The sequence below is a fragment of the Nomia melanderi genome, chromosome 7 (genome assembly GCF_051020985.1).
Source record: "Nomia melanderi isolate GNS246 chromosome 7, iyNomMela1, whole genome shotgun sequence".
In the NCBI taxonomy this organism is placed as follows: domain Eukaryota; kingdom Metazoa; phylum Arthropoda; class Insecta; order Hymenoptera; family Halictidae; genus Nomia; species Nomia melanderi.
The window spans coordinates 16,943,021-16,970,103 of NC_135005.1; the positions used below are offsets into that span (position 1 = coordinate 16,943,021).

Genomic DNA, 27,083 nt, shown 5'->3' on the forward strand with positions numbered 1-27,083 from the left:
TCTTTTACTTGCTTGTACTTCTATCGTCTAGGCTCTGATCCTTAAAAGGCGATCGCAGGCGTTAGATTAATAACTGCTACTTAATGCGTTGAATATTGATCATCCAACAATATTGGGAAGATACGAATTTGTTCCCATTACTTTGTCGAACGACTGAATCGACGCTCGTAAACCGAGTTGTAGTTCGACTTTAACTTCTCGAGTTGCTTCTCGTAGCTCTCGTAACTTAAGGGAAAGGTCAGTGCGTCGTAATTTCCAGTATCGAGTACTGTACGCACAATTAACCAGGGATACATGCTGATCCTCCGAATGACGTTGCATAGACAACAGTATATTCTTTAGTGCCGGTGAAAAGCTTGCGATTTCTCTGTAATTTCAAGCTTACAGGTAGCTCGGCGAACGCACAGCGAACAAACGGAAGATTTCTCGTAACTATTAATTAAACAAACATTTCAGCAATCCCAGATTTCTGCGCGCCATTTTGTAGAATCGTCGACGAGTCGAGGGAGAAACGCAATCAATCTTATCGTGAATCATTTCATTGACGCATACGCATCACAACTGTTCATTAATTCATGGAATAGGTGAATCACACGAAAAACCGCTTCATATCCCATGGAACGGGAGGGGGATTTAAATTAATACGGAGGGAGTGGTTGCCTTATCTCAGGAAGCAGATTAGACTACCGTTTGTATAATATTTAGACGTCGTCGAATGAATTTGTTATCAAAAACATTAACGAGCTTACTGTTTGCGCAGCTCAATCCTGCGATCTCGCGAAATCCGTGGCGCAACAAAGATCTGGCGCGTTCAACGCGTTCGCGGACAGTGAAAATTTTAATGAGCCGCGGAAATAGAAGAAATGCAGATTCAGTTCTCTAAGAGTTAAAGTGCGTGGAGATTTCGAGAAATTCAGGCTACGTAGAATTAAATGCGTAATGATGTCGCTTATAAATTTGAATGTTACGGCATATCCAAGTCATTTCGCATCGCGATGAAGATGAATACTGTAGCATTCACGTTCGCGAATAGTACAAATTTTAATGAGCCGCGGAAATAGAAGAAATGCAGATTCAGTTCTCTAAGAGTTAAAGTGCGTGGAGATTTCGAGAAATTCAGGCTACGTAGAATTAAATGCGTAATGATGATGTAGCTTATAAATTTGAATGTTACGGCATATCCAAGTCATTTCGCATCGCGATGAAGATGAATGCTGCAGCATTCACGTCCGCGATCGTGTTAATTGAAATCTCTCGAGAAGACGAAAAGTACGCGCGAAGCTCGCTGGAGTATCTTGTCATTCCGTTGCAGAGTTTCCCAATTAAGAACGTCCCGTGAGCAAGGGAATAATGGTTTATGGATGACGCGGCGTTAAAATTGATTCGCGCAATTTCACGGCTATCAGATCAAAGATGGCGTAATCTCCGACTCGAGGAGTGCGAACGGAGGGAAAGGAACATCGTTTCTGAAATATTTATCGAATGAAACTTCTACAACTTTCGTAAAGTTCGGAAATTTCACAGATTTCCTGGTGTAAATGTAATTTCCCGTTTAATTTATTACGTCAAACGAAGTTATTGTTCACGTTATCGGTGCAATGCCGCCATGAATTTTACTTATTAGTCCGAATGCCCTGAATATGTCCGCGTAAACTATTAGATTATTTTTATCACTGTTGTTGTTGCGTTATTCACAATGAACACGTGAAATATTGTGCCAGACCTGTTTACTTATCTTACGTAAACTTGGAATACTTTAAAACTACCGAGCAGTTCAACTGACTGTGAAATTCCTATATAGAAACTTGAAGAGTGCATCTATCGAGACTTTAATTGATTTACAGTTCAGTTTTCGGTGAATCAATTTCTTAAATAATTTCTCAGGGAAGCATCTGTCTTTTTAATAACTGCAAAACGAGGAAATCAGGAATAGGTCGTTTCTATCTAATTGTAATCTAAGTTTTGAATAATTTCTCAGAGAAGCATCTGTCTTTTTAATAACTGCAAAACGAGGAAATCAGGAATAGGTCGTTTCGATTTAATTGTAATCTCAGTTTTGAATAATTTCTGAGAGAAGCATCTGTATTTTTAAAAACTGCAAAACGAGGAAATCAGGAATAGGTCGTTTCGACCTAATTGTAATCTCAGTTTTGAATAATTTCTGAGAGAAGCATCTGTCTTTTTAACATCTGCAAAACGAGGAAATCAGGAATAGGTCGTTTCGATGTAATTTTAATCTAAGTTTTGAATAATTTCTCAGATAAGCATGTGTCTTTTTAACAACAGCAAAACGAGGAAATCAGGATCGAAGAAATTTGATCTGTATAATAATTTCATTGTCGAGTTAGGGGTTAATTTCGATTCTATTTCGTTCGTCCATAAAGTCGATGTCTCAGGTTAATAGCTATTTTCGGAGCACCCGGTGCGAAATGTACGCGCGACGTTCCGCGGCGTTTGAATATTTAAAACGGAGGTAGACCGTAAAAGTTGACGAGGTGCACGGAACATGCCTACGCCTGTCACTACGTAATACAGATTTACTTATTCATCGGCTCTTACTGGGTCATATTCGTCTGCGTACTGCATTATACATGCCGTGAAACATTTACGAATATTATGTTGCTCCGTGCCGCTCGCGTACGCTATGTACACATTGTTACGCCGGTACATATGTACATCTCGCTATCGGTATTCGCTTGTGCTTCGTCTAAATGGAAATCAAGTTCCTCTTCCGCTGGTTCCTAATACCAACTGTCTTTTCCAATGTTATCGACTCGTACATTGTTCCCCAGTTGTATTCCCTTTGATCAATTTTTCCATTCATCCTTCGAAGCGACGGACGGACGCAGAACTTGGCAAGAACGCGGCGAATTCCTGTCTAAACGGAGAGTCTTGCAATGATACTAACAAATTAACCCTTTGCGGACTTGGAATTGTCGAATTTGTTAACGCTTTTCAACGTTTTCTATGATACTTATTATTCTTTCATAAAGGCAAGTGATATTAGAATGAATTTTGAACACTACAACTACCAGATGCGTCGAAATCACCCATTAATTAACCCTTTGCGGACGAATGTCGGCGTTTCGGCGAGATGAAACGTTCATATTTGGAGGACAAAGTCGCTGACAAGTGATTTAATTACTTGACAGTTAGAGATCACGTAGTTTCCTTTTCTTCTATTGATTAAACCTTTGCACTCGGAAATTTCTCAATAGAAATATTTAACATTTTTTCACGAGGCGAGGACGATATTCTTTAAAATTAACTCGAAGGGAAAACAAGTATATTGACCCTTTGCACTCGAGAATATTTTTCTCAACAAATATTTATTTTCTGATGAAATATCAAAGATATTAACACTAAAACCACAGAACGAGTCAAATCGACTCACTTCAGAATGGTTATTTCGCAAATACTAAAATTCTAAAAGCATTTTTCCAAAAGATTTTCATTTACCCTATATATTTGCATAGATACAAGACTAACAAACCTTTCGAGTCTCAAAAAATTCTATTCATTATAAACAGTTGGAAATAAGTCACTCCGCTTGCTAGGAAGTTTTAGCGTTGAACTTGATGGAATTTCGTTAGAAAGTTGATCGATGCATGAATTAAAAGTTACATGTAAATAATTTAGTGCCTATATAGCCAGTAGTTGGTCACGGTTTCGTTTAAACGAATTCCAGGCGGTATCGGTGCGACTTCTTCTCGAGGCCGCGCGAATTCGAAAAGCTTACGTGTATCTACTGAAATGCAAATTCCCCTTTATGTATGCGTGTACGATCGATAACGCGTGATATCGGTTACTATAGGGGTACTGATCGCCGAGGAAGATATTAATGGCATTTAAAGTTCAGAGCTGGCCGTGTTTGTTACACGGAGGAAGCTTCGCCGCTTATTTTTACACGTGCCACCTGCCGGTTCGGCTAGTGTCACTGGTCAATTTCAAGGATTCCGGTGGAATTTTCTCGTGAAATTTCTTTCCGAGTTTCCAGCGAAGGTCTCTCGCTTTTCCTCTAACATTTCCGCAAGCTTCGATGCTGTATCTCGCTTGAAAACCCACGGATGCACGAGCGAACGAGCAGTATTTCGAATGCAAACTCGAAACCGTCGCTCCAGGTATACTCGTCATTGTCTCCGCCATTTGCATACCGGCTCAGGCGATTCGCGTGACTTCCGCAACTTATTGCCGGTCGGAATCGACTTGTTTTCGTGCATCGTGGAATCTAGATTCCGTAAAATATCCACTTCTTAAACGATTTAACCTGTTAGCGATAAGGAATCAATTCCTCGTTTCCGTCCGCTTTTTCGATATTTTTATCTGTATCTCATTTGCTTCGTTGCGTTTCATCTTTAACCCTTTGCACTCCGTAGGCTCCTCTCAGTCGCCATTCGATTTGGCACAGAAAAATTATGGAGTAAATAGTTGATATCAATAATTGCTAAATAAACAAATAGAAACCAGTCGTTTTGACTGGTACGGTAGTTCTAGTGTTAACCATTCGACAATGAAGCTAGCTAATCAGTCGATTGATATTAACCCTAAATACCACGTTATGGATCTCCTTCGTCTTGAATACAACAGAATCTTTATCATGTGAGTTTGAGTCACATTAGAACTTTTTACTTAACACTAGAACTAAGTCAAAATAACTGGTTTCAATTTTCTTGTATAGCAATTATTGATATCTTCGAAGCGTTGAATATTCGAAATGATTTTGAAAGTAAATAGCTTCATTTTAGTACTATAATGAATGTCTGAAGAAACTGAAAATAATCTATTGTTACAGTTTTTATAGAAATTGCACATTAATCGTATTAAATGCTCGGTAGTTCCAGTGTTAAACTTCTTCGCTATTTCATATTGCATTTCCAAAAGTTTGTGCTTCTAAAATTTTGGGCCCTATAAACGAAAACAATACAATTTTAATCGTGCCTTTTATTCTCATAAGTGGCTGAGAGTCACATCGTGCTACGATTCGTTATAAAAACACGTGGTACGATTAGAGTAAAAACAGATTACACAGTCAATCGAGTTTCGTAGAGATTGAACAAGTAGTTCCTATAAGTCATGAGCTTTCGAGTTTCTATTTTAGTAAATTCACTCCATCGATGTCGGATTCGCCCGTGCGTAACTCGCTCGACGACGCAACGGAATTAGGCACGATAATATTAATTCGCGCAATTAAGACGCAAGCGGAGGACACCGAGGCGAGGCGTCGACGTGGCGCCGAAGGTGCAGCAGAAGAATACGCGGGCAAAAAATGGAATTCGACGTAACACACCTCGAAGACAGATGGCGCGTGAACAAAAGGGCCCCCGTTCCTCCGAGCGGCGACAAAAGAGGCTGCTTGTTTCCCGCGACATCTTTTCAATGGGACATGTTTGCTGGATCCTGCATCGGAGTCCAGCTCGGCCCGCGGAGTCTTCGCGCGAAGACGGTGATGAACGCGTCTGTCGCGTAATAATTTCCCGTTGTTATTCGCAATTAGTCGTCGGAGACGATCTTCGACGCGACGTTTCTCTCTTGAACACTGTACACTCGCGAGTTTCGTTTCGTTCCAAGTATTTCGAGGACCAAGAAACTGTCTATGGATCCTCGTGCGAGATAAGAGGTAATTCCAATTCGAATTTAACACTACCGAGCCGAACTGATTCGTTGGAATTCGTAGAGAATTAGTTTAGAAACTCTAAGAGTGTCGAGACTTTAATCGATTCAGCTCGGAGAAACTTTTCTCTTTTCGATAACTGCAAAAAGGAAGACGATCAAGAGGACGAAAGAATAGTTTTAGCGTTAAATTGAGATTCAAATGAAAATCACATTCAAGTTCGAACGAAATTTCCGACGAACGCGGCTCAACGGGTTTGTACACTTCCTCGGTAGCTCTTCCAACGATGACTCAGAAAGTTGCTCCAATTAGGTAATCGTTCGCCGAGCAACTCAGGCACGCAGTCAACTGTTTATTTTTCGTTTGTAACGGTATGTTGTTTGTTCGCCGAGATCGCGAGGTCTTTGTGGAAGGTTCCGCGCGCAGATTGTTTACAGATTTCATTCCTCCGGCGAGGAGTATCATTTTTCCCAGCGGTCCCGAACGAAGTTCCTACTTTTTACACGCTTCTAGATACATTCCTCGTGCCGCGGATTCGTTCGTTCTAGCCCGAAGCTGTTCGCTATTCCGTGGACAGCGCGTTTCGCGGCTCCGCCGAGGATTCGTCTGTCCCCGAACAAATGGCGGACGCCGCGGATTAGATCCGCCGCGAAGGAGAATAATCGAATCGGCGTTTCATTAAGCCTCGCCCGTAAATCACGCGCCGCGGCGGTAAATCAAGCCAGCGAGGGAAAAAGAATCCGCGGCCCTCTCGGCTCGTTTTTTTTCGGGCTCCGGGCACGATCCGAAGATACACGGTGACATTTAAATCACGTAGCGTGTCTTGTGACTCGTGACGTCGGTCGCGTTACTGCGCGATTAAATTTCGGGGATTCGGTTTCTCGGTTACGTCGGGCGCGTCACAGTTCCTGTCCCGTTACCCGCGCCGCGCGACTCGAACGGGAATAATCGCGCGGTGAAGGTGAAATGTGTTGCTTCGCGGCTCGTTCGGCGTGGCACGGGACCAAGTGAGAGAGAAAGGTGGCACCGTAAGTTTCGAATTGCTTTCTTCTTCTTCCTTTATTACTGAGAGATTTTATATCGACGAACGTGCGATGGGAAATTATATATTGATTCATTTCGTAGAAGTTTGTAGATTAACATTGTTCTTTTCTCCGATGGTTAAAAATGGATCGTTGAACTGTATCCATCTGTTAACTTCATCTTGTTCTTTGATTACTGAGAAATTTTCTTTCAACGAACGTGCGATGGGAATTTATATATTGATCCATTTGTTAGAAGTTTGTAGATTACTTTGACATGGTTCTCTTCTCCGATGTTTAAAAATGTATCGTTGAATTGTATCCATCTGTTAACTTCATCTTGATCTTTGATTACTGAGAGATTTTCTTTCGACGAATGGGAAATTCTATATTGGTCGATTTGTTAGAAGTGTGTCGCCGTGAATGTCTCAATTCCGTTGTTTCTACGTAACAGCGTTGGAAGAACAGTTGTCACAGAAAATCCTGACCTCTCAATTGAAATTTCACTGAGGGAATTGCTCCGACTGTACAAGAGCTTCATTAAGTGCCGATCCTCGTTGCGACAGCGTGAGAATTTGATATATACTAAGCAATCGATCTCCGAAACATCGTGAACGACACGGTCCTCCGACACAATAATTAGAAGAGCCAATTACAAAGGGGTCCTGCGTCACGGCGGCAATTAGTGTGAAAGTATCGCAGCTATTTTCGCCGCCGGACGATCCAATAAAGCCGGCGTTAATTTTAATTTTCTATTATCCGCTCGCGGACGTTAAACACGACCTCGGAGGCGGGCTGGGGCGTTGTTGGAACACGCGAGCGGTGACCGGCGGCTAAAGGCTTCTCCACACCGCCACGTGCCTCGCCGGCGAACACCTTTCTCCGGCAGATTTTTCTCGGCGAAAAAATTCCTCTTTCTCCGGCGGACCACGCGCCAGGCATTTCGTTGCGTCACGCCGATCGGATCGCGACGTGTAATTAGAGACGAGCGAAAAGATCAGCGACGCCGAGCCTCGCGTTTCAACGCCGCGTTCCTTTAACTCTCTTTGTGGACGGGGACGCTTTAAAGTACGGCAAACTTGTAACGTACGAAGGTAAATTATACGTCGAACGCTTAAATAGAAAATTAGGGAACTGTGCGCTGATCTCTTGCTAATCGAGTAATTAATCCTTTGCACTCGAGAGGTGACTCTTAATCACCACTTGATTGGATGCGGTAAAAGTATAAAATTTGATATTTAACCCTTTGCACTCCGAAGTTTCTCACTAGAAATATTTCAACATTTTCTGCTGAGGTGAAGACGATATTTCGTGAAAATATTTCTTAGATTGATGCATTATATGAAGTATAATATTAAATATTAAATCGGTCACCTCCCGAGTGCAAACGGTTAATATTGAATTGTGTATAATACATCGGTGTATGAAATATTCGGGTAAAAAAGCTTTGTCTCTCGGTTCACTTGTGATTTTCTCTTTGAGTTCATTGAAAAAATATCGTCTTTGTATAGTTAGAAAACGTAAAGTATCTCCAGCGAAATACTTCCGAGTGCAAAGGGTTAAATCGTTCGTCCGCGACTTAGCACTCCAAATACGAACCTTTCATCTCGCCGAAATGTCGACATTCGTCCGCAAAGAGTTAACGTCGACGAGTCGTTTAGCTAGCTGCCGATGGAAATGCACAGAAATCCGATCCACGACCAAATGTGTAGTCGCTCCAGGGTCACCCGGTATGCGATCATTCGTTGAACTTTCGAGACCTCGTACCGGCGATCGACACATTTTTATTTTGCCTTTACCTGAAAGATTCTTTAACCTTTCGCACTTCAGAAGCGCCTGTCATCCAAATGATTTGACACAGGAAAATTGTAAACTTTGATATTCAATATTAAACTTCGTATAATGCGTGAATATGTGAAATATTGAAAGAAAACAGTTTTCCTCGTCAAAGTAGTAGCGAATTCTTGACAAGTTAATTTCAAATGTCATCTGCATCTCATTAGAAAATGTTGAGTATTCCCAGTGGAACACTTCCGGAGTGCAAAGCGTTAATTCGATTCTATTCCAACGTCGAATGAGAACAATTGCACGGTTCGCTTGAAAAGTTTCAATTTGACCGGTAAACTGTTGCATCGTAATTTTCATCTTCACCGCGACGACCATTATGTTCGATGACTTACGGCCGGCGGTATATCACGAAGCCGATTTCGCTGTCCGAGGCGGCAAGAGTGATTCGCGATAATTCAAGGCGAGGCGTGAGTTATGAGCTAACCGCGAGCGTTCGCGTAAATTCAGGTTTCCGCGGCCGACTCCCCGGTAACTGGAAATCATCAGCTGAACTTGTTGCGATCGAGTAATCATCGAGGCGAGTTAGAATCCCATAAAACCGCAAGCTTGCGAAATTCCGGTAGGAAACTCCGGGGATGTGGAATAAAATCTGGAATATTCCGAAGAGGAGCATCCGGCGAAACGACGCTTCGCTTTACGCTGCAAAATGGAATAACTTCGTGAACCGATGGAAACAGACGTTACAGGTCAACACGCTCGAGTAATCGAAGTTCATTAACACTAAAACTACCAGGAAGCTCAAAATAACCCATTCCTCGCGTCCCCTTTCCTTAATTATTACAAAAATAACATACTCCTCGAAGAATCTATTAAGCAAATCAGTTCAGCAATAAACTGAATGATAAATCAACTAAACCCTCAATAAACGCTCTAAGTTCCTACAGAGGGATTTCAAAAAGTCAATGTAACTTAGTATTCCCTCAAAAAATAATCATCTCAATACCGTGCTTCTCGAAATAACTTCAAGTTCACCAATACGATCGAAACCGATTACTTATTAATCCACTCTTCATAAATTCTGCTCATAAAAGTGAAGCTACTCAAACGACGAAAAGAATCGACGATACCAAGACGTTCGTTCTCGAAACGTGAAGCTTCTCGGGAGACCAGCAACGCGGAGAAACGTCCGGCCGATCGGCAAGGCGCGTCGGTGCGTTCCGCCATTGATACGGCGAGCGTAACGCCAGCGGCCGAGGCGGCCGCACGTTATTCATCGAGTTCCATTGGAATCGGTCCCTCCGGATGAACGTGTCGCGTTGCCGGCAGCCTCGAACCAAGTCAGTCGGTCGGTCACTGTCGTCGTGTCGCCTCTCCGTCGCGATCTTGGGCGACTCGTCGGTCCGCGAGAGATCCCCACGATCCTTTAGTCCGCGAACAAGTGTTCTCGTGATCGCTCGCGATTGCGATCTCCGTCCCCGTGACACGCTAGACACCGACGTTCCATTTAAAGGTCTGTATGCCCCGCGCCTTTTCTTGTCCCTTCGCTCTCTTCTTTCTTCGCCCCTCCCCCCCTTTCCTCCATCGCGAGCCAATTATACGGCAATTTGCCCTTCTCCTTGGGAACACTCGATCGCTTCGTGTGCTCTCTGTGAACCTGATGCAAACGTTTTTCTTGCGTTTCGCGAACGTCAGCTGTCCCTTCGGCGTCGAAGTCATCGTGACAGCAGGCTTTTGTGTCGACAGTTGCCAGCGAATGATTCGATCCTTCGTATAATTAGACGATTATGTGCATAATGTATATTTACATAGAGAATAATTCGTGTTTTACACGAAGATCCGTGCCAAATAATTCACCTACGAATGAATGTTTATAATATCCTTCGGTGCTGCTGAAGTTCGAGTAGATTATAAAATGCGATATCTGAACGAGCTGAATACTGAATTAAATATTGCTGGTTCGTACCTGTAATGGTATCATCTTTTCCACAAGCTCTGAAAGTGTGCTTTGTATCTTGAATGACTACACCACTTGACCCGATTAAACTAGGGCATTTCAGCACCATGGAAATCTGCTTAAATTCATTGCTGATTAATATCTTCCCAATTTGGATCAGTTCAATTCGTTGGTGCGTCGACAAACTTGCGCGATGCGTTCCTTTTCTAGCCTTCGGGAACTATAAAAATGATTTTAATATCTTCAGAAATCCTAACATTCGTTAACATTCAAAAACCAGAGTGTAATGCTCAGTTTGTTTCCATTTTCCCATGTTTATCCAGTCTCCGTTTCTAATGGATTCATTTCGTACGGTGTCTTAGTTCTAACGACATTCTCGCGAGAGAAATGCGCCCGTCGGATCGTGTGACGTTCATTTTCACGGAAAATTGCTCGTTAGCTGTGAAACTCAAAGCCGCCTAATTTCCGGATGACACCCGCTTCTTCCGTGGCTTCCGGTTCCGCGATCGGGGCGAAACGTTCATCAGTCTCGCGTCTCCAGAAATGTCCGCGCGGAACGAGAAGTGGCTCGTTAGCGATCGAGAAAATTCTGTTCGCCTCTTTTCCCAAGGTTTTAATCCGCCTCCGGCTGCTCTCCGCGTCGCTTCCGAGATCGTACCGCTTTGAATCGCCGCGCGGATTCACCCTGAACGTAACGTCAACCAGCGGGAAGCCGTCGCTCGTCCTTTTTCCCGTTCGGCTTTCATTTCCGGGACGGTAACCCGATATTCGAATCACCGCTCCGTAGAGGGAGAATCGTCTTTTATCGATTCCAGGTACGCTCCCGGTGCTCGAATCACCTGTTTCTCTTTATCGGAGCGGCGAGCGCGCGCTCCTCCGATTCAACCCTCGGCCCTCTTATCAATACGCTGCGGAGTAAGTGGATCGCGAACGAACGCTGGAAGCCATTACCATACGACCGTGCATTCTCTCGAACTTCGGGAAACCTCTATTTTCGTACTCCTTTTCGTGATTATACGGAAACGGAGCGGAGGCAATTTATTCTTCAATTTACCAGGGTTAACCCTTTGCACTCGGGAGGTGACTCTCAGTCATTATTTTGTTTGACACAGAAAAACTTCCGAGTGCAAAGGGTTAATGTCGGTCAAAGAATTCGAAAGGTTAGATCGGTGTTGGACATTTTTCTAAGAGAATTCAGGGACAGGTTTGACTTCAATCGATCGAAATTTATCGAAGACTTTACGTAATACTTGATACAAATGTCGCACTGATCGTTTCGATGAAACTTGGTTAATCGAACAACTTTGGTTCTTCTGTCTCTATTGAACTATTGGCAATTTATTCTTCTATTTGCTAGCATTAATATCGATCGAAGAAGAAAGATTCAGGGACGAGGTTTACTTTAAGCGATCGAAATTTATTGCAGACTTCACTTAACGTCTAATACAAATGTCGCGTCGATCGTTTCGACGAAACTTGTTGTTGAACTATTGAGAAGTTGAAGTAATTCTGAAGTTATTCTTTAAGCCACAGAATGATTTACAGGCCTGACTGGCTAATGATAACACTCGGTAATTATTGTTGAACAGCTAGCAGAACGGAGCTGCCATCTCAGCGACTCCTCCACATGTGGACATCGCCGTCCCGACTCAGGATCGGCCGAGCACCCAGGAAAAAGACGACACCTTAAGCTCTAGCTGCTGCCGGCAGCTACCGCGACTGGTGAACAATGGAGAGCACCAGGAGGAAGCTGTCCTTCCTTGGCTTTGGTAAAAGGGTATCGGTGAGTAGTCCTCTCTATCTTCCATTTACATTTTTAAACATCGATCAAGCCGAAATTTTTAACTTACGGAAAAGAAGAAACGTTACATGAACGTAGGATTAGCAATTAAACGATAGACTAAAAATTACGCAATGCGTTAACCCTTAACGAAAGTGTTCCAAGTTCACTTACCAAAAAACACAACATATATACCAAGCGGAAACAAATTCACAGCAGTGACCTAACGATACTTAACACTATAACAACCAAACGAGTCAAATGGATCCAATCCTAAATTTCATTCTCAACTAGTAACAGAATAAAATTCACTTAGAAACATGCAAACTGATCATCAGTTGAAGCACCAACAGCCGCATCCTCAAAGTTCCTATAAATTTGAAAATATCCATTCGAGTTTCAGTGTTATCCTGTTAACTGTAAATATAACAACAGCGATAAAAACAATGAAATAATTGTTGCCACGCAGCATTACTCAGTAAATAAAAGCACCTCCGTCAGCTTCGCTCCGTTAAGAGTTAACCTTCGAAAAAATTTTAAAAAGAACTTAAAAACAAGAATACTACGCCCAGTTCGCTGTCAAACTGATAGCGTATTCAAATGTTCGCACGGCCATCGTAGAATTTGCATGATGATTCACCGTATCCTGCGATAATTCATCATTTTCCCCGAAGCATTGCGACATCTTTAATCCCCGGCCTGCCGCGATAGCGTTATTTGCTCTCGCGGCAGTAGATAAAGCTGGCCTCTGATCAGACCCGCCACTGTGAACCGTCTATTTCCAGCATCCTCTCATTCGTTCAACTCTCCTGAACCTCCATTGTCGCCGCGGGGACATTAAAAGCAAAAACAAATACTCAGACCCGGCGAGGGCGTTAATTGCTTTTTCTCGGGGCGCGCGCCATTCTACTTGGTTCAACCCTTCGCACTCCGAGCAGTTTTTAATATAACCTTTCAGCAACTCCGAATCGGTTTTAACCCTCTGCAGGCTCGTGTGACTTTGAGGTCACTTTGGTTTATTCCATTTTGCAGTGGAAATGGCGAATAAAATAAAGTAATCGGTTAACTTCAACTTTAGCACGCTCAGGCGTGAAAGTTCGTCATTCTAACTTGAAAGTTACGATATATATTCGTTCGATGAAATTATTGAAACTATCGAATACATTCTTAATTCGTATTCGTATGTGGATATTTATTAATTTTCTACTGCATAGATTTTGTTATAATCGCGAAGAAAAATTCGGCCCATAGAGGGTTAACACTAGGTTTACTGGCATTTATTGTACAGTTTATTCTATTGTTCCTGGGGAAGTTGATATTCGTTCATTTAGATTTTGGAAATTGTAGATGTAGGCAATCAGGATTCATATTCGTGTAATTGGATCAATGAAAACCGATTGAAACATTTACCAAAATAATGTTTACGAGCGTGCCTCTGTAAAAGATTTGAGACCCTGCTTTGTCATTAAAAAAGCGCGTGTACATTTTAAAGTTATGTTCGACTGAAAACGAAGTTATAAACTTATCTTACAATGTCGACAAAGGAGACAAATGGCGACAGAGGAGTGCAAAGGGTTAATTCGCGCCTTGCGGAATTCGGACTCGACCGAATTCTTTCCGGTTCACGGCGGAAACGCTGTTGAACAGCCTCGTCTCCGGGGAAGAAAGCGATTTCGTAGAACTGGCTCGGGACGGGACGGTTCTACCGCGCGAAAGGAGTTAATTAACACGTCGCACGTGATTGCACGCGTCGCCGATGCAACGTGCTGTATACTGCAGCCGCGAGCTCGTTAAATTGCTGTTATTTCCTCGTGACGATCGTGCGGTGAACCGCATATGTGCCATCTATATTTAAGCTCGCGGTTGAATTTTCGTCTTCGTTTACTCTTATCTTCTCGGGGAACGCGTATTATCTGTCTGTGTTTGTTCAGTAGATTCTTATTAGCGGATTTCATCGATTTTAATAGATTCTGCTGGAGTCTCGAGTTTACTGCTGTAGGTTTACTACTGTAGTCTTGAGTTTTCTGCTTTATGTTCTACAAAGATAGAACTATTATCTTGAGTTTTCTGCTTTATATTCTACAAAGATAGAACTATTATCTTGAGTTTCTTGTTTAATACTAGAACTACTGTACCAGTCGAAATGACTGGTTTCGATTGTTTTGTTTCGCAATGATTGATATATTAAAAGCATTGAATATTCGAAATGATCTTGAAAATAAATAGCTTCACTTGAATACTGTAATGAATGCCTGAAGAAACCGAACATAATCTATTGTTACAACTTTTATATGGGTTACATATCAATCGTATTAAATCCTCGGTAGTTCTAGTGTTAATTTCCGTTTCTTTAGTTGTTCTCTTCGTGAAACACGTAACGGCTCTGTGCTCGGTAGATTCTTATTAGTGGATTTCATCGATTTTAATCAATTCTGCTGGAGTTTCGAATCTACTACTATAGTCTTGAGTTTCCTGCTTTATATTCTACAAAGATAAAACTACTATCTCGAGTTTCTTCTGAAATTTCCTTCTCTTCCTTCGTTCTTTTCGTGAAGCACGTAACGTCTCTGTGTTTAGATTCGCCAGATTCTAGTAGATTCGATACATAGATTTTCCTTGGAACATACAACACCTCTGTATACTCGTTTCGCAGAGCACAGTCGCAGAGGTCTGTTTAACGCGTTGATAGACGTCGGAATATGTATTTTGCATATTTGGGTCGATCGATTGGACCTAAAGAAGCATGCGTGCGCTCGGGATTGCAGTAAGTAGATACGGCGTGCAATGGCCAGACGCATTGGCCGGTGCCTATGCGACAGAGCGCGAGCCGCGAGCGAGGACTGTGAATTGAGTTTAATCGGTATGGATTTTATATTCGGTCGGCGTCGATGTTCGGTCCACGACAAAATGCTGTCCAGAAATATCCGTGACAAGTCGAATCTACGAATACTGTCCACGGAATCTGCGAATCTGTCCAAGATAAATACCTGTTCTCCAACGCAAACACTAAATATAAATCCTTCGTGTGAACACAAACTCCGTTTCATCGGCAGGAAACTATCAAAGATGGAATATAAGTCTTTCCACTACGCCTTTCAAAAAAATCGTGAAGCAAGGAATTCAAGATTTAACCCTTTCCAAATGATCGTAGACAATTTGTTGAGATGAAACTTCCATGTCTGTAATACTGAGTCGCAAACATATGATTTAACTACTCAATTAGGAAGAAAACCGTACATAGATTTTTCTATTCTATATTATTTATTCATTCGACGTATAATTCGGCAGGATCTGCAGGTTTTTCAAACTTTAACGCTAAAACTATCGAACAGTTGAACTGACTTCTCGCGATTCTTCTATAGAAACTTCAAGAGTGCATCTACCGAGACTTTATCTTCCTTCTTAATATAAAATTTGCATGTGAGGAGAATCTAATAATTTTGGGGTAGTTTCTTTAAGATTCATTCAAATATTTACTATCATAACTGGTGCAATATTGGAGCCTACAGAGTTCAAAGGGTTAAAGATAAACTGGAAAAGAAAACATCGCTTATCGCGATGCGTCTCGTAAATTATTAACGATTTCTCCGCGAAAGGCTCGTCCAGAATTCACCGTAACACTCGAGCGAGTCCTCCTCCCAGAAAACGATCCTTGGGTTGCCGGTCGTTAACCAGCTGCAGGATGTAGTCAGATTAATAGTCCACCGGTCGTTAACCAATGGCGAGAAAAAGTCCAATTAATAGGCTTCCGGCCCGTGAAGCGTCGGGATCGCGAAAAGAGCCGCGAGACACGCGAACCTGTCGAAAGAGGAGAGGAGAGCGGGTCGATGGAACGCGGGGAACCTTTGTTCCCGATCGATGTCACGCGTTTCTATTAAGTCTAGAACCACCGGGCAGTTCAAACTGACCCATTTCTGAATTTATACTCCAAATGCAAAAACAAATGCAACGTGAGTTGCAAGTTTCTCAAAGAGAGATCAGTTATCTTTTTAACCCTTTGCGGACAAAGATTCCTCGAAACATAGAAAACCTTCAACATACGAAGCTAAATTCTATATCAATCACTTAATTAATAGAAAGAAAGAAAACTACGTTATCTCTTACTATTCGACTAATTAGATCATTTCTCCACGACTTAGTTCTCCAAATCTGAACATTTCATCTGACCGAAATGCCGACAAAGGGTTAATAATTGGAAGACATTAGGAATGGGTGGTAGTTATAGTGTTCATGATTCATTCTAATATCACTTGCCTTCATGGAAGAATAATAAATATAGAAAACGTTGAAAAGCGTTAACAAATTGGAGGGATAGCCAAGAGTTCGGTGTTTTCTTTGTTTCCATCGTAATGGAAAAGGAAAGATCTGCCGTTAGGTGCGGCGCGTCTCGACGCGGCGCTCCGCCTCGCTCTCCGCGTCTCCCGTTAAATGGTTATTGACCTACGACCGTCAACAATCAGGCCAATCAGGCGGCACGAGCTTGTCCCGCTTTTCGAATTCATGCCGGAGTTTAGCGTAACGCGGCGCAGCGTTAATCCGCGGCTGAACGTCTCGCGTGCGACGGTCTCCTCTGTCTCCGGCTCGGTCTTACTCCGCGCTCTCGACCGAATCGCCCATACGTTTGCTGGAAACGGCGCCTTAACACGCTGTCTCTCGAGTCGAGGATCGTTACTTAACCCTTTGCAACCGGGGAATCCCAGAAGTATTAACCCGTTGCATTCCAGAAGTTTTTCGCCAGAAATACGGACGACAGTTTCTTAGATTGAATTAAGAAATCTCACATGCGTCGAGGAAGAGAACTATTTTCTTTCAATATTTCGTACATTGACGCATTATACAAAGTTTAACATTAAATATCAAAGTTTACAGTTTTGCTGTGTCAAATCATTTGGTGACTTAGAGGCGCCTCTGGAGTGCAAAGACTGGTTTCGATTTGTTTGTCTCGCAGTTATTAACACCTTAAAAGCATTGAATATTTGAAATGATTTTGGAAATAAATAGTTTCACCTGAGTACTACGATGAATATCCAAAGAAACTGAGAATAATCTATTGTCACAATTTTTATAGATTACATATCAATCGTATTAAACACTCGGTAGTTCTAGTGTTAAAATCCCTGTCTACAAAGCACTAAAAAAAGGGAAATCTACCAATCTCGCGCTGGTTGACACTAAGTTTACGAGTCATTGTCTCATTTCGAACTTCATAAGGGAGATTACAGAAATCTATTAATTATGAAATATCTAACAGTTTCATTTCTAAGATCATTGCGTATAATCGTGTCGTCTAAATTCCTTTTTCAAGAAAACGCACGATTGTATTCAAACTGACCCAAGCCGATGCAGATAGGTACACGAAAATGGTAAATCGGTCGTCAAGCAGGTTCGGTTCTAAAGTTCAAGCAAGCTCTCGGTAGATTCGACGATGGCGGAAGAAGCAAGGTTTATTCAACGCGCGTATTTCACTCGGTGCTCGCAGCTCTCGAGTACCGTTCCACGTGGACGAGCGTTTACTTTTCGCTCGGTCGGATGTTCCAGGCGCGTTTTTCTCCGGTTGTTTTCGAGCGCGATCGGAATTCGTTCGGGATGACAGAGCAAATGATATTTGTTCAGCTCGTTGCATAAGTCCGCGGGATTGAATCCAGATGCGCGTTGATTATATTCCCGGCGATCAAATATAGCGTCGCATCATTGGGTTAGGAGTTTAACAACAACACTGCGCCGAGTTTACACGCGTTTTCTAACTTGTGTCTCGTTGTTTACTTTATCCTCGATCCTCGCGTCTCGCGGTCGCATCTTTTCGCCACTTTTCGCGACTGCGCGGCTGACCATACTTCGTCGCCCGCTGTTCGCTAAATTTTATATGTCATTTTCCGTCCTGCCTAATGTCAGTAACAGCTTTACTTTGAGTTCGCTGTTGAAATAAAACAATAATATAATTATGATTCACCAACAAGTGACTGGAGTATATACACGGCACCCGTCGCGAAAGGGTTAACTGCGCGTTAGAGTCGCAGAGTGATTCGGGGAGATTTATTCGGAAAATAATGGAAGGATCTCGTCGCGTTCGCGACGCTCGCGACGGATTATCGGTCGTCCTGGAATTTCTGGCACAATTCCATCCTCCTGAATCGATATTCATAAGCGGCTCGCGGTTGCACGCGTTGACACTCGACGGAAGTGATTCGATTCCTGCGTTCGCTCGGCAAAGAATCGACGACGGTGACGTTTCTCTCGCGGCAATTAATCTGTTCGCTGAGGATCCCGAGTGTGCTCGACATTTATATTCGTTTCCTTTATCCGGCTAGCTCTCTCGCTCTTCTTATCTATTCAGTAGACATAACTCTCGCGTTAAATTCTGTCAATTCTGTCAATTCTGTAAGTTAACCCCTTGCACTCGAGAGGTGACTCTCTGTCACCACGTGATTCGATACGACAAAACTATGAATATTTAATATTTCAAATTAAAATTTTCACAAAACACCTTTGTTACTTAATTTATCTATGAATTATCGTCGAATTAGTTTCAAACAATATGACCTATATCTCGTCAGAAAATATTGAATACTTCCATTGAGAAACTTTCGATTGCAATGGGTTAACACTTGATCGCGAAGTTCTAGATCATTTCGATTCATCCTCCGTTTCAAACTGACATTTCAGCGTCGACTCGATAACAAAGATTTCAAGTAGAATTCGACGGATGTAACCGCCGAATTCTTCTAAGCGAACATAAACGCAGAACAAGCTTGGAGTTCTCCTCTTTTCCCCGTAATCGACTAAAAACACAGTCGTTTCACGGATCGGAGCTCGCAACGGAATCGCAGGGCAATAGGTTAACAAGTTAACAGCGTTGTCGACGCGTCGACGGACCGCTGGTTTTTCTTTCGCCGGAAATCGAGACTCGCCCGACGTTTAATCGATTCGAACGGAAGCTCCGCTCGGACTCGCCGCGATTGGAAGCAGATAGACCGGCGAATTGGATTACCGTCCCCGCGGAGAACGTTTCTCTGCCCTTTTTAGGAGCGAGTGGCCCGAATCGCAGTAATAACCTCGGACGTCGCTTCCGATGAAGATCGGAATCGAATCCACGTTCCCGCGCGAATTTCGTTGAATTAGGGGATCGCAGCCGGTAGCCATTTTGAAACGGGCCGGAGCTGCTCTGGTCAACTGTGAAACGAACCACTCTGAACACTTGGATCTCGTTTACAGCGTACCTAAGGTTTCCGCGATAGAGTTGTCGCGAAAGGAACAGACAGTTTCGAGATTTCATCGGAAATGGATTATCAGAGATATCAGATGTTGAATCGATTCGAGACTTTTTTCGAAACATTTTGCATCGCTGTCAGGATCTTAACCCTTTGCGGACGAATGGCGACATATCGAGATGAAGTTTTCATGTTTCGAAGATTAAGTCGTAAACAAATAATTTAATTTGCTCGGAGATGAACAGAAAGGATCATTAACTATTTAACGCCAGATTAACGGAACGAGTGAATTTCACTAATGTTCAATTTTACAAGCATTATTTGGTAAACGATTCGGTCGACTTTTATTAACGCAGTTATGCAAATATGTATCCTAATTGTCTACTCTCTTAAGCTCCTAATTTCCAAGATCCAAATGAGATAACAATTCTAAGAACGATACAACAAACTACAGTAAATGTCGGTAAATCTAGTGTTAATATTGCGAATCTCGCGTAGCGTTATCTATTTACTGTTCCAAAGCTATTACAATCAGTAATTAAATTCCGTTATCATTGCTGCGCGTTCCTCTCGGAGAATACCACCGGTTATTCATAATACAATCTTTCAAATAAACATTGTCGGGTTACTAAAGTAAAAACTAAGTCCATGGTCAGGTTAAATAAGGTAAAAAAGAGATTCTAACGAGGAACGGCGACTAACTGTTTTTCCTGAGCTGCTTTTCTAAAAAGAACTCTTCAGACGAGGGCGTACGTGACCCAGGTCATGGTGGTCCCGTTGGTCATAAATTTGTCAATGGGCCTGGACTATCTCTCAGGCCCCCAAGTATCGACGCGCAAAAGGAACCGTCTACAGCATGTAATCAACTGAACCATCGCAATTCCTTCTTTTTGAAATTTTTACCCTGAAACTACGCCACATGCAACCACCTACAATCATATCAATGACACTCTACGACTCCCTAGATAAATCCTGGTGAACGGGACCGAATATCCCTGGTACAGGCATCTCCCACTCGAGAGAAAACCAATTGAAAAAAAAATTCCATTTAGTACGGTTCACCGATGACTCCCATAGCGTTCGATCCTTCGACAAAGACTCCATGGGGTCTAATGGACAGCTGTATCTAGCCTGTCCGGGTTAAGTCGCCGCTGTTCCGCGTCCTCGTCGGCGAGCATCGCGGTTGAGCACTTACGCAAGGCCGGAAGCCGTAAATTCGATTACAAGACCGGTGTCAATCGCGGCCGCAGTATCATAAAGGTTGATTGCGCGGCAACGTTGAACGAAAAGCTGCCGGGTCGGTCGCGTTTATGGGAGAATGCTGTTGCCCGTCGATCTGCCGGAGGAGGGTCCATTCCATGGTGACGCCTGCACCAGCCAAGGTGACTATTCTTTCCGCTCGCGTCAAACGATTCGACGAGCTTCTTCTCGGGCAGCTTATCGTGCGCTTAACACGTTCCGTGGCGCGTACGCGACGAAGAACTTTTCCGAAACTTACCGTAGAGTCGAACATAGGCATCTTAACCAACTAACCCCTTAACTTGTACGCTCGAGTTAATTCGAGCGCGCTGAACAGGCCAATAGCGTTGTATATTTTATGCTGCTATAATTTCTCACACTCGAATATAATCGGGAATTGAAACTAACAATGTGAAAGCGAAGAAAAAATCGTTTTATTGATATTTATCATTTACGTGGGATTGTAAGCTGTAATACTTATTTATTCAAGAATAAAATATAGCCTTTTTCCATGGAACAAAAGCGCAGTACATCAAAATTGATTTTTTTTTTTTTTTAAAACTGTGCGTTAAGGGGTTAACTGTGGACTTTATAGTTGGAAACGCTTCTGGTTCTGCGCGATAAAATCGAAAATGCAGCGTGTACTCGCCGAACGCGGACGAACGCGCGTAGAGTATATTTTAATGAAAGATCAGAGCGAAACAAAGAAGATGTTTATGTGAAAGAATAAAGAATTCATGAAAGATCAGTATCATGTCAAGTGGTCTGGTAATTAGAAAACATTGCCATATAGTTGAGAATTAATGTACTTATTGATCACTTCACTATTTTTATCAATTTCGAGAATTCAAATGGGAAAGAGTGGATATTACAGCACCGGTGTGAACGTGTTAACTGGTTCAAAAACCTTGCCTACATCTAACTAGAAAGAATCGAAAATTTCAAGCGAAAAGCTTTCGAGTGCAAAGGGTCAAATGTCTAGTCAAACTTTCGACTGCAAAGAGTCGAATAGAATTATTTTCGAGTTGCCGATTAGTAGAAAGTATAGAAAGATGATTACTATATAATCGAAGATCGACAGGACGCGGAAGATGCGAGGAAATCAGCTAAGAGTTCGCGTGTTTCGCGAGGGAACAAAGGCTAATCGAAGCGTTCTATATTCCCAGCGAGAAGCCGGAAGGGCAGCGACGTACCTGAAGAAGGTCAGTTCGATAATGAGAGCACGGATCATCGGAGAGACGTTATTTTTACCACTCGGCTGAGTGGAGTCCTTCGTGTCCCTCTCTCTCTCTGTCGCGCGGCGCTCGCCGGTAGCCGCGGGCAACAGCGGAGAGTTTCTCTTTGTTGCGGGCCGCTGGAAGCCGTGAGTGTGTCTCGAAGGAAATAAAGCTGCCTTTCACACCGTGAAATTGATTTTGCACGAACGAGCAGGGCCCCGGCGCGCGCGACGCCGGTGAAAGAAACAGGAGCGGTGGGAGTTTCCGCGAAGGAAAAGAGAAAACAATGTTTCCGCGTGGTTGACACAGTATCGGGTCACTGAGCTCTCTTCCATCGGGACTCGCGGATTCGGAGTATCGATGCCGATCGAGAATATTCGAATAACGCCGATACTGCCTTCGCTCGCGGAGAAACGAAGATAATTCGACGAGACCGAACGATGAAAATATTAACCCTTCGCGGACGAACGTCGACATTTCGGCGAGATGAAATTTCCATATCTGGAGGAGTGAGTCGTTTGTTTGCGAGTTACTCTTCCAAATATGGAAACTTCATAGTAATGAATTAGTAATTGAATATTTTGTTTGCAAGTTAGTTACTCAAGCAAGAGATCAGCACGTAGTTACCTGTTTTCCTATTAATTAAGCAATCGATATATAATTTGCCTTCGTCTGCTGAAGGTTTCGTGTATTTCAAAGAATCTTCGTCCACAAAGGATTAAAATATCGAAAGTTTATATATATATCTATTAAAGCGGATTGATTTCTATAGAAAGATTCAAGCATGTTTCGTCGCGCAGCAGCTTTACAATGCAAATGACAGTTTAATGCGGCCTCAGGACGATAAATAAATAAATCTCCTCTGTGTCGCGCGCAGGGAGATGATGGCCGGCATTAATTAATGGTTTCTAACGTTCCATTAATGCCGTCGATGATCGATTGATCGCCGAGAAGAGCGTCAACGCCGGTGACCTATCGGCGCGCGCGGTAATGGCGCCCTATCCGCTTGCAATCTCGACGTCAAGCGGGAGAGATTCAATTCACTTTGATCGAACTGTGATTATCAAAGTCAATCAAAGGTCCCCTCCCGTCGGCACTAATAGCGTGACGATCATTACCGGCTCGGGCGCAACGTTAGGATTAGTTTCCGACGCTCGGGTCATCAATCGTTCCGCGTGTGTCTCGGTATCTGCGTCGTGCGAGTGTCTTCTGGATCGCACGGGACTTCTCGAATTGTCGATTGCAACCCTAAAGAGGTCACCTTGTTGTAAATTAGTATCCCTTAACACTAGGTTCACGGACGTTTATTGTCCGGTTTATATTGTTCCTAAAAAAATTGATGTTCGACCATTTAGATCTTGGAAATCAGGGATTTGAAATTAGGTTATTAAAATTAGGTATCCTTGTAACTGCATCAACCAAAATCGACAAACGTTTGCCAAGTGATGTTTATAAAATTCAGTATGCGTCAAATTGACGCACTCCGTAAACCTAGTGTTAACCCCTTGACCTACAATATCGTGTCAGATTCGTGAAACTTTTCAACTCGCGAAATTTGAGAGTTACTTTGCTTAAATATCAATTAATGTTACTTGTCTATTATCAATCTTTAACGTGCATATGGAATAGACATTAAAATCGTTTCTTTCCTTGATAAATTATTGATAAAACAGTTGCGTCGCTCATGGTTAAGAAACGAAGGCAGGTGTAAAGTAAAAACTGTAGCCGGTTTTTCGAATATTCGCTCGGGTAAAGGGGGTCGCCGAGCGGAAAAGTTCGAGAAGCCCTGCGCTACGGGGTCGCGACTGCAACGATAACTTCGTGAAATGTTCGTGGAACAATAGCTGCTGCGATGAAGTTGATGGACGGCGAATTCGGTTCGGAAAGTAGTTATAATGCGTTTAGCGGGGAAAACGTTGAACTTGCGGAGAACTTTTCGACACGGTCCCCCCGAGTATCGCGGTGAATTACGTTCGGTTGATAAATATTCGACTGGACACCCGTATCGCGAAAACCACGAGAACAGAGCAATACTTTCTATCAGTTTCCTTCAGTCTCCGCAATCTCCTCTACGACTGTAATCAAGATAATTACGAGAAACTGCGAACAACTCTAAGAAGTACAATCGAATAAATTGCATTCCTCCCTATTAGATTAACTCTTTGCGCTCGACGGTATTTTCCAGTATAAACGTACATTATTTTCTGACGGAACGTTAATTACTTGCAACTTACGTAGAGAAACATCTTGCCTAAATTTCGAAGAATTCTTTTATCTCTATGCTATGTTGTATTATCAATTTCATAATTTTGATGTTCAATCAAACGATTGAGAGTCGCCTCTCGAGTGCAAAGGGTCAAATTTAACCCTTAGCAGTCTATTCTATTGCAACCTCTACCTGTTTCAACAATTTTCTCTATATTTATCTCTACTATCACAATTGTACCATTTGAAGGTAACATTTCAATGGCTCCCGAATATTCTTGAATAAATAACAGAGCGTCATATTAAGCTGTAATTGAATGAACCAACGTTGAACCTCAAAGTGAGAAACCAAGAGCACTTCGGTCCCCAAAGAAATCGAATGAAATCTCGCGTAGATCATCGAGGAAACCCATTTACTCAGCAAGGTTATCGAGCAGTAGTTCGTTTTTCCGAAGAAGTTCGACGAGGAACTCCACGCTGGTACCAGCTGCATCGAGTGGACCAAGAAAACAGCGAAGAGGAAGATCGGGGCGAGCGAACGCTCTTGCCCCAGAAAGAAAATGTGAGCGGCTGCCACGGAATAACAAACACCGCATCGATTTTCATCCAGCTTTTCAGCTGCGCGGCGAGAGGTCAGGGGAGGAGGAGGAGGGACAGCCAGCGGTGGTGAGGCTGTGTGGTGGTTCAGGTTCAAGGTCGCTGGAGCAGGAAGCGTGGTACGTGTGCGTGCGAACGTACACGTCGCCGTTCGTCGAGGTTGCACCCCGGTCGATTGTGGAAGAGCTGTCCTCTGTCTCCCTGTCTCTCCTCCACCCTCTCGCTCTTTGGCTCGCTTCTTCATCCCTCTCGCTCCCCTTCCGCGCTGGGATGGTGCAGCGCCACCTCGGCCGCCTGCCGGCCACCCCCTTTTCCTTCGAGCGGACCACGAAGTCGTGTTCTCTCGGTTTTTCCGCGGAAGGCGATATCTTAAGCTTGGGAAGATTAAAGGATGAAGGTTCTAGATGGTTAATTATGGGGTATTAGGGGTGTAATGTAGTGTTTATCGAACTTGGTCTACTTTTATCGAATGGGGTTTATTGCAGTTGGTTTAGTATGCTTGGGAAGATCGAGGGATGAAGGTTTTAGGTGGTTAGTTATGGGGTATAATCGTTGTAATGCAGTGTTTATCGAACTTGGTCTAGTTTTATCGAATTTTTATGCTGGTTGGTTTAGTATGCTTAGGAAGGTGGAAGGGTGAAGTTTTTAGGTGGTTAGTTATGGGGTATAATGGTTGTAATGCAGTGTTTATCGAACTTGGTCTAGTTTTATCGAATTTTTAATGTAGTGTTTATCGAACTTGGTCTAGTTGTATCGAATTTTTATGCTGGTTGGTTTAGTATGCTTAGGAAGGTGGAAGGGTGAAGTTTTTAGATGGTTAGTTATGGGGTATAATGGTTGTAATGTAGTGTTTATCGAACTTGGTCTAGTTTTATCGAATTTTTATTGTGGTTGATTCAGTTTGCTTAGGAAGGGTGTAAGGGTGAAGGTTAGAGACTGCTAATTATAAAATATGATGATTATAAGCAGTCGTTTGCCTAGTTTGGTCCTCTCTTAAATACTTCTCGATGTATTTTCAAGTAGTCTCCTCTCTTGGGAATATCGCGTAACTAAAACTGTATGAAAGTACTGCAATTTAGTCGTGCAGAGTGTCCCAGTTTAATTCTATTTTCTCCGCGAGTAAATATCTCGGAGAATACAGAGGAAGATGTTTCTAATGTAAATTACGGTGTATAAAATTGAATCGCGTTTATTGGACCTTCGCGATGACCTTCGATGTTTCCGTAAGAATCATTTTTGGAATTTTCGACGTTCCTTCGCGTTGGAACCTTGATACCAGGCCGTGCATTTATTTATTAAACGAATGGATTGTTGTGGTAAATCGTGTTAGGGGTTTCACGGTCGAGATGCATTATGCATAGCCGATGGAAATTCGTGGGACGGAGCCCACTGATTCCTGACGGAAGTTGTCCCCGTGTCAGTCAAATTTCCTGGCATCGACTCCGCTCCGTAAATAACGTTCACCTTTGCCACGGTCTATGGGAACATCCGATATGGCCCATAATTCATGTCGCGATGTCGATCAACTTCATAATTCACTAGACCGCAGCTGTGCGCCTGATGCGATCGATTAATAATGTATCCGCGGAGTTTTGATTAACCGTCGCCGGGGCTCGCGTCTATTCGTTCCCTGCTGGTCGATAGCATGGACTCGCGGGACCTTTCTTCGCTTTCCAAACAGATTCTGCTAATTTCCAGACCAAAATACTCTTCAGTTTAATAAAGACCCTAACTATTAACCCTTTGCACTCGGAAATTTCTCGATAGAGATATTGAACATTTCTTGACGAGGCAAAGACGATATTCTTTAAAACTAACTCGAAGGGAAGACTATTTTATTTCAATATTTCACATATCTAAGCGTTATACAAAGTTCAACGTTAAATATCATATTAAAGGGTTAAACTCTGAACCACATCACAACCCCCGATTCCTATAAGATACAAAAGACTGTACCTTCGAAAGATTAAAATCGAATGCAGATTCTCTTGAACTCATAAAACAAATATAAAACGATCTTGCTCAATTCTTGTGGATTGCAAGTTCGTCTCACAAATCCTCGATCTACTTCAGCATCCTCAAAAGCATCGGCATTAATGACATCATCCAACAAGGTACCTTTCAACGGCGTGTACATCTACAACTCGGTGATTCATTATCCTTAGTGAATTATCCTTCACAGATAAATCCGGTGCCTCGACTAGTATCGACGGCATCTCGAAAATGGCCCGAGCCCCGCGAATAGCCATCGCTGCCGGTCGATAAGCCAGTATCGCGGGAGAGCACGCTAGGCCTAGGTCAGGTTGAGCTGGCCCGCGTCTCCATCAGCTGCACCGCCAGCTGAGAGAGCTTTCTCTTTCTCTGTTTCACCTGAGACGCGAGCGAACCGCTCCACCCCTGCTTTCGGCCCTTCTCTTCCTCTCTCGCTCTCCGCTCCCTTCTTTCCCTCCGCGCTTCGAACA

General features: G+C 42.9%; 1 protein-coding gene across 7 annotated transcripts in view; it reads left to right on the forward strand.

The window, feature by feature from the left end:
* The window catches only part of Ae2 (anion exchange protein Ae2), a 70,784-nt gene that overhangs the window by 20,665 nt on the left and 23,036 nt on the right, over positions 1-27,083 (forward strand). For 3 of the 7 annotated variants that reach the window (XM_031972437.2, XM_031972440.2, XM_031972444.2), the window contains exon 2: positions 11,965-12,158. In XM_031972437.2, the coding sequence (XP_031828297.1) occupies positions 12,105-12,158 (54 nt within the window). In that variant the 5' untranslated portion in view covers positions 11,965-12,104. Of the gene's footprint in view, positions 1-5,392; positions 5,618-6,506; positions 6,640-9,714; positions 9,932-11,964; positions 12,159-20,612; positions 20,746-27,083 lie in introns of those variants that run through there. The other 4 variants (XM_031972442.2, XM_031972443.2, XM_031972441.2 and 1 more) reach the window with 4 other exon arrangements.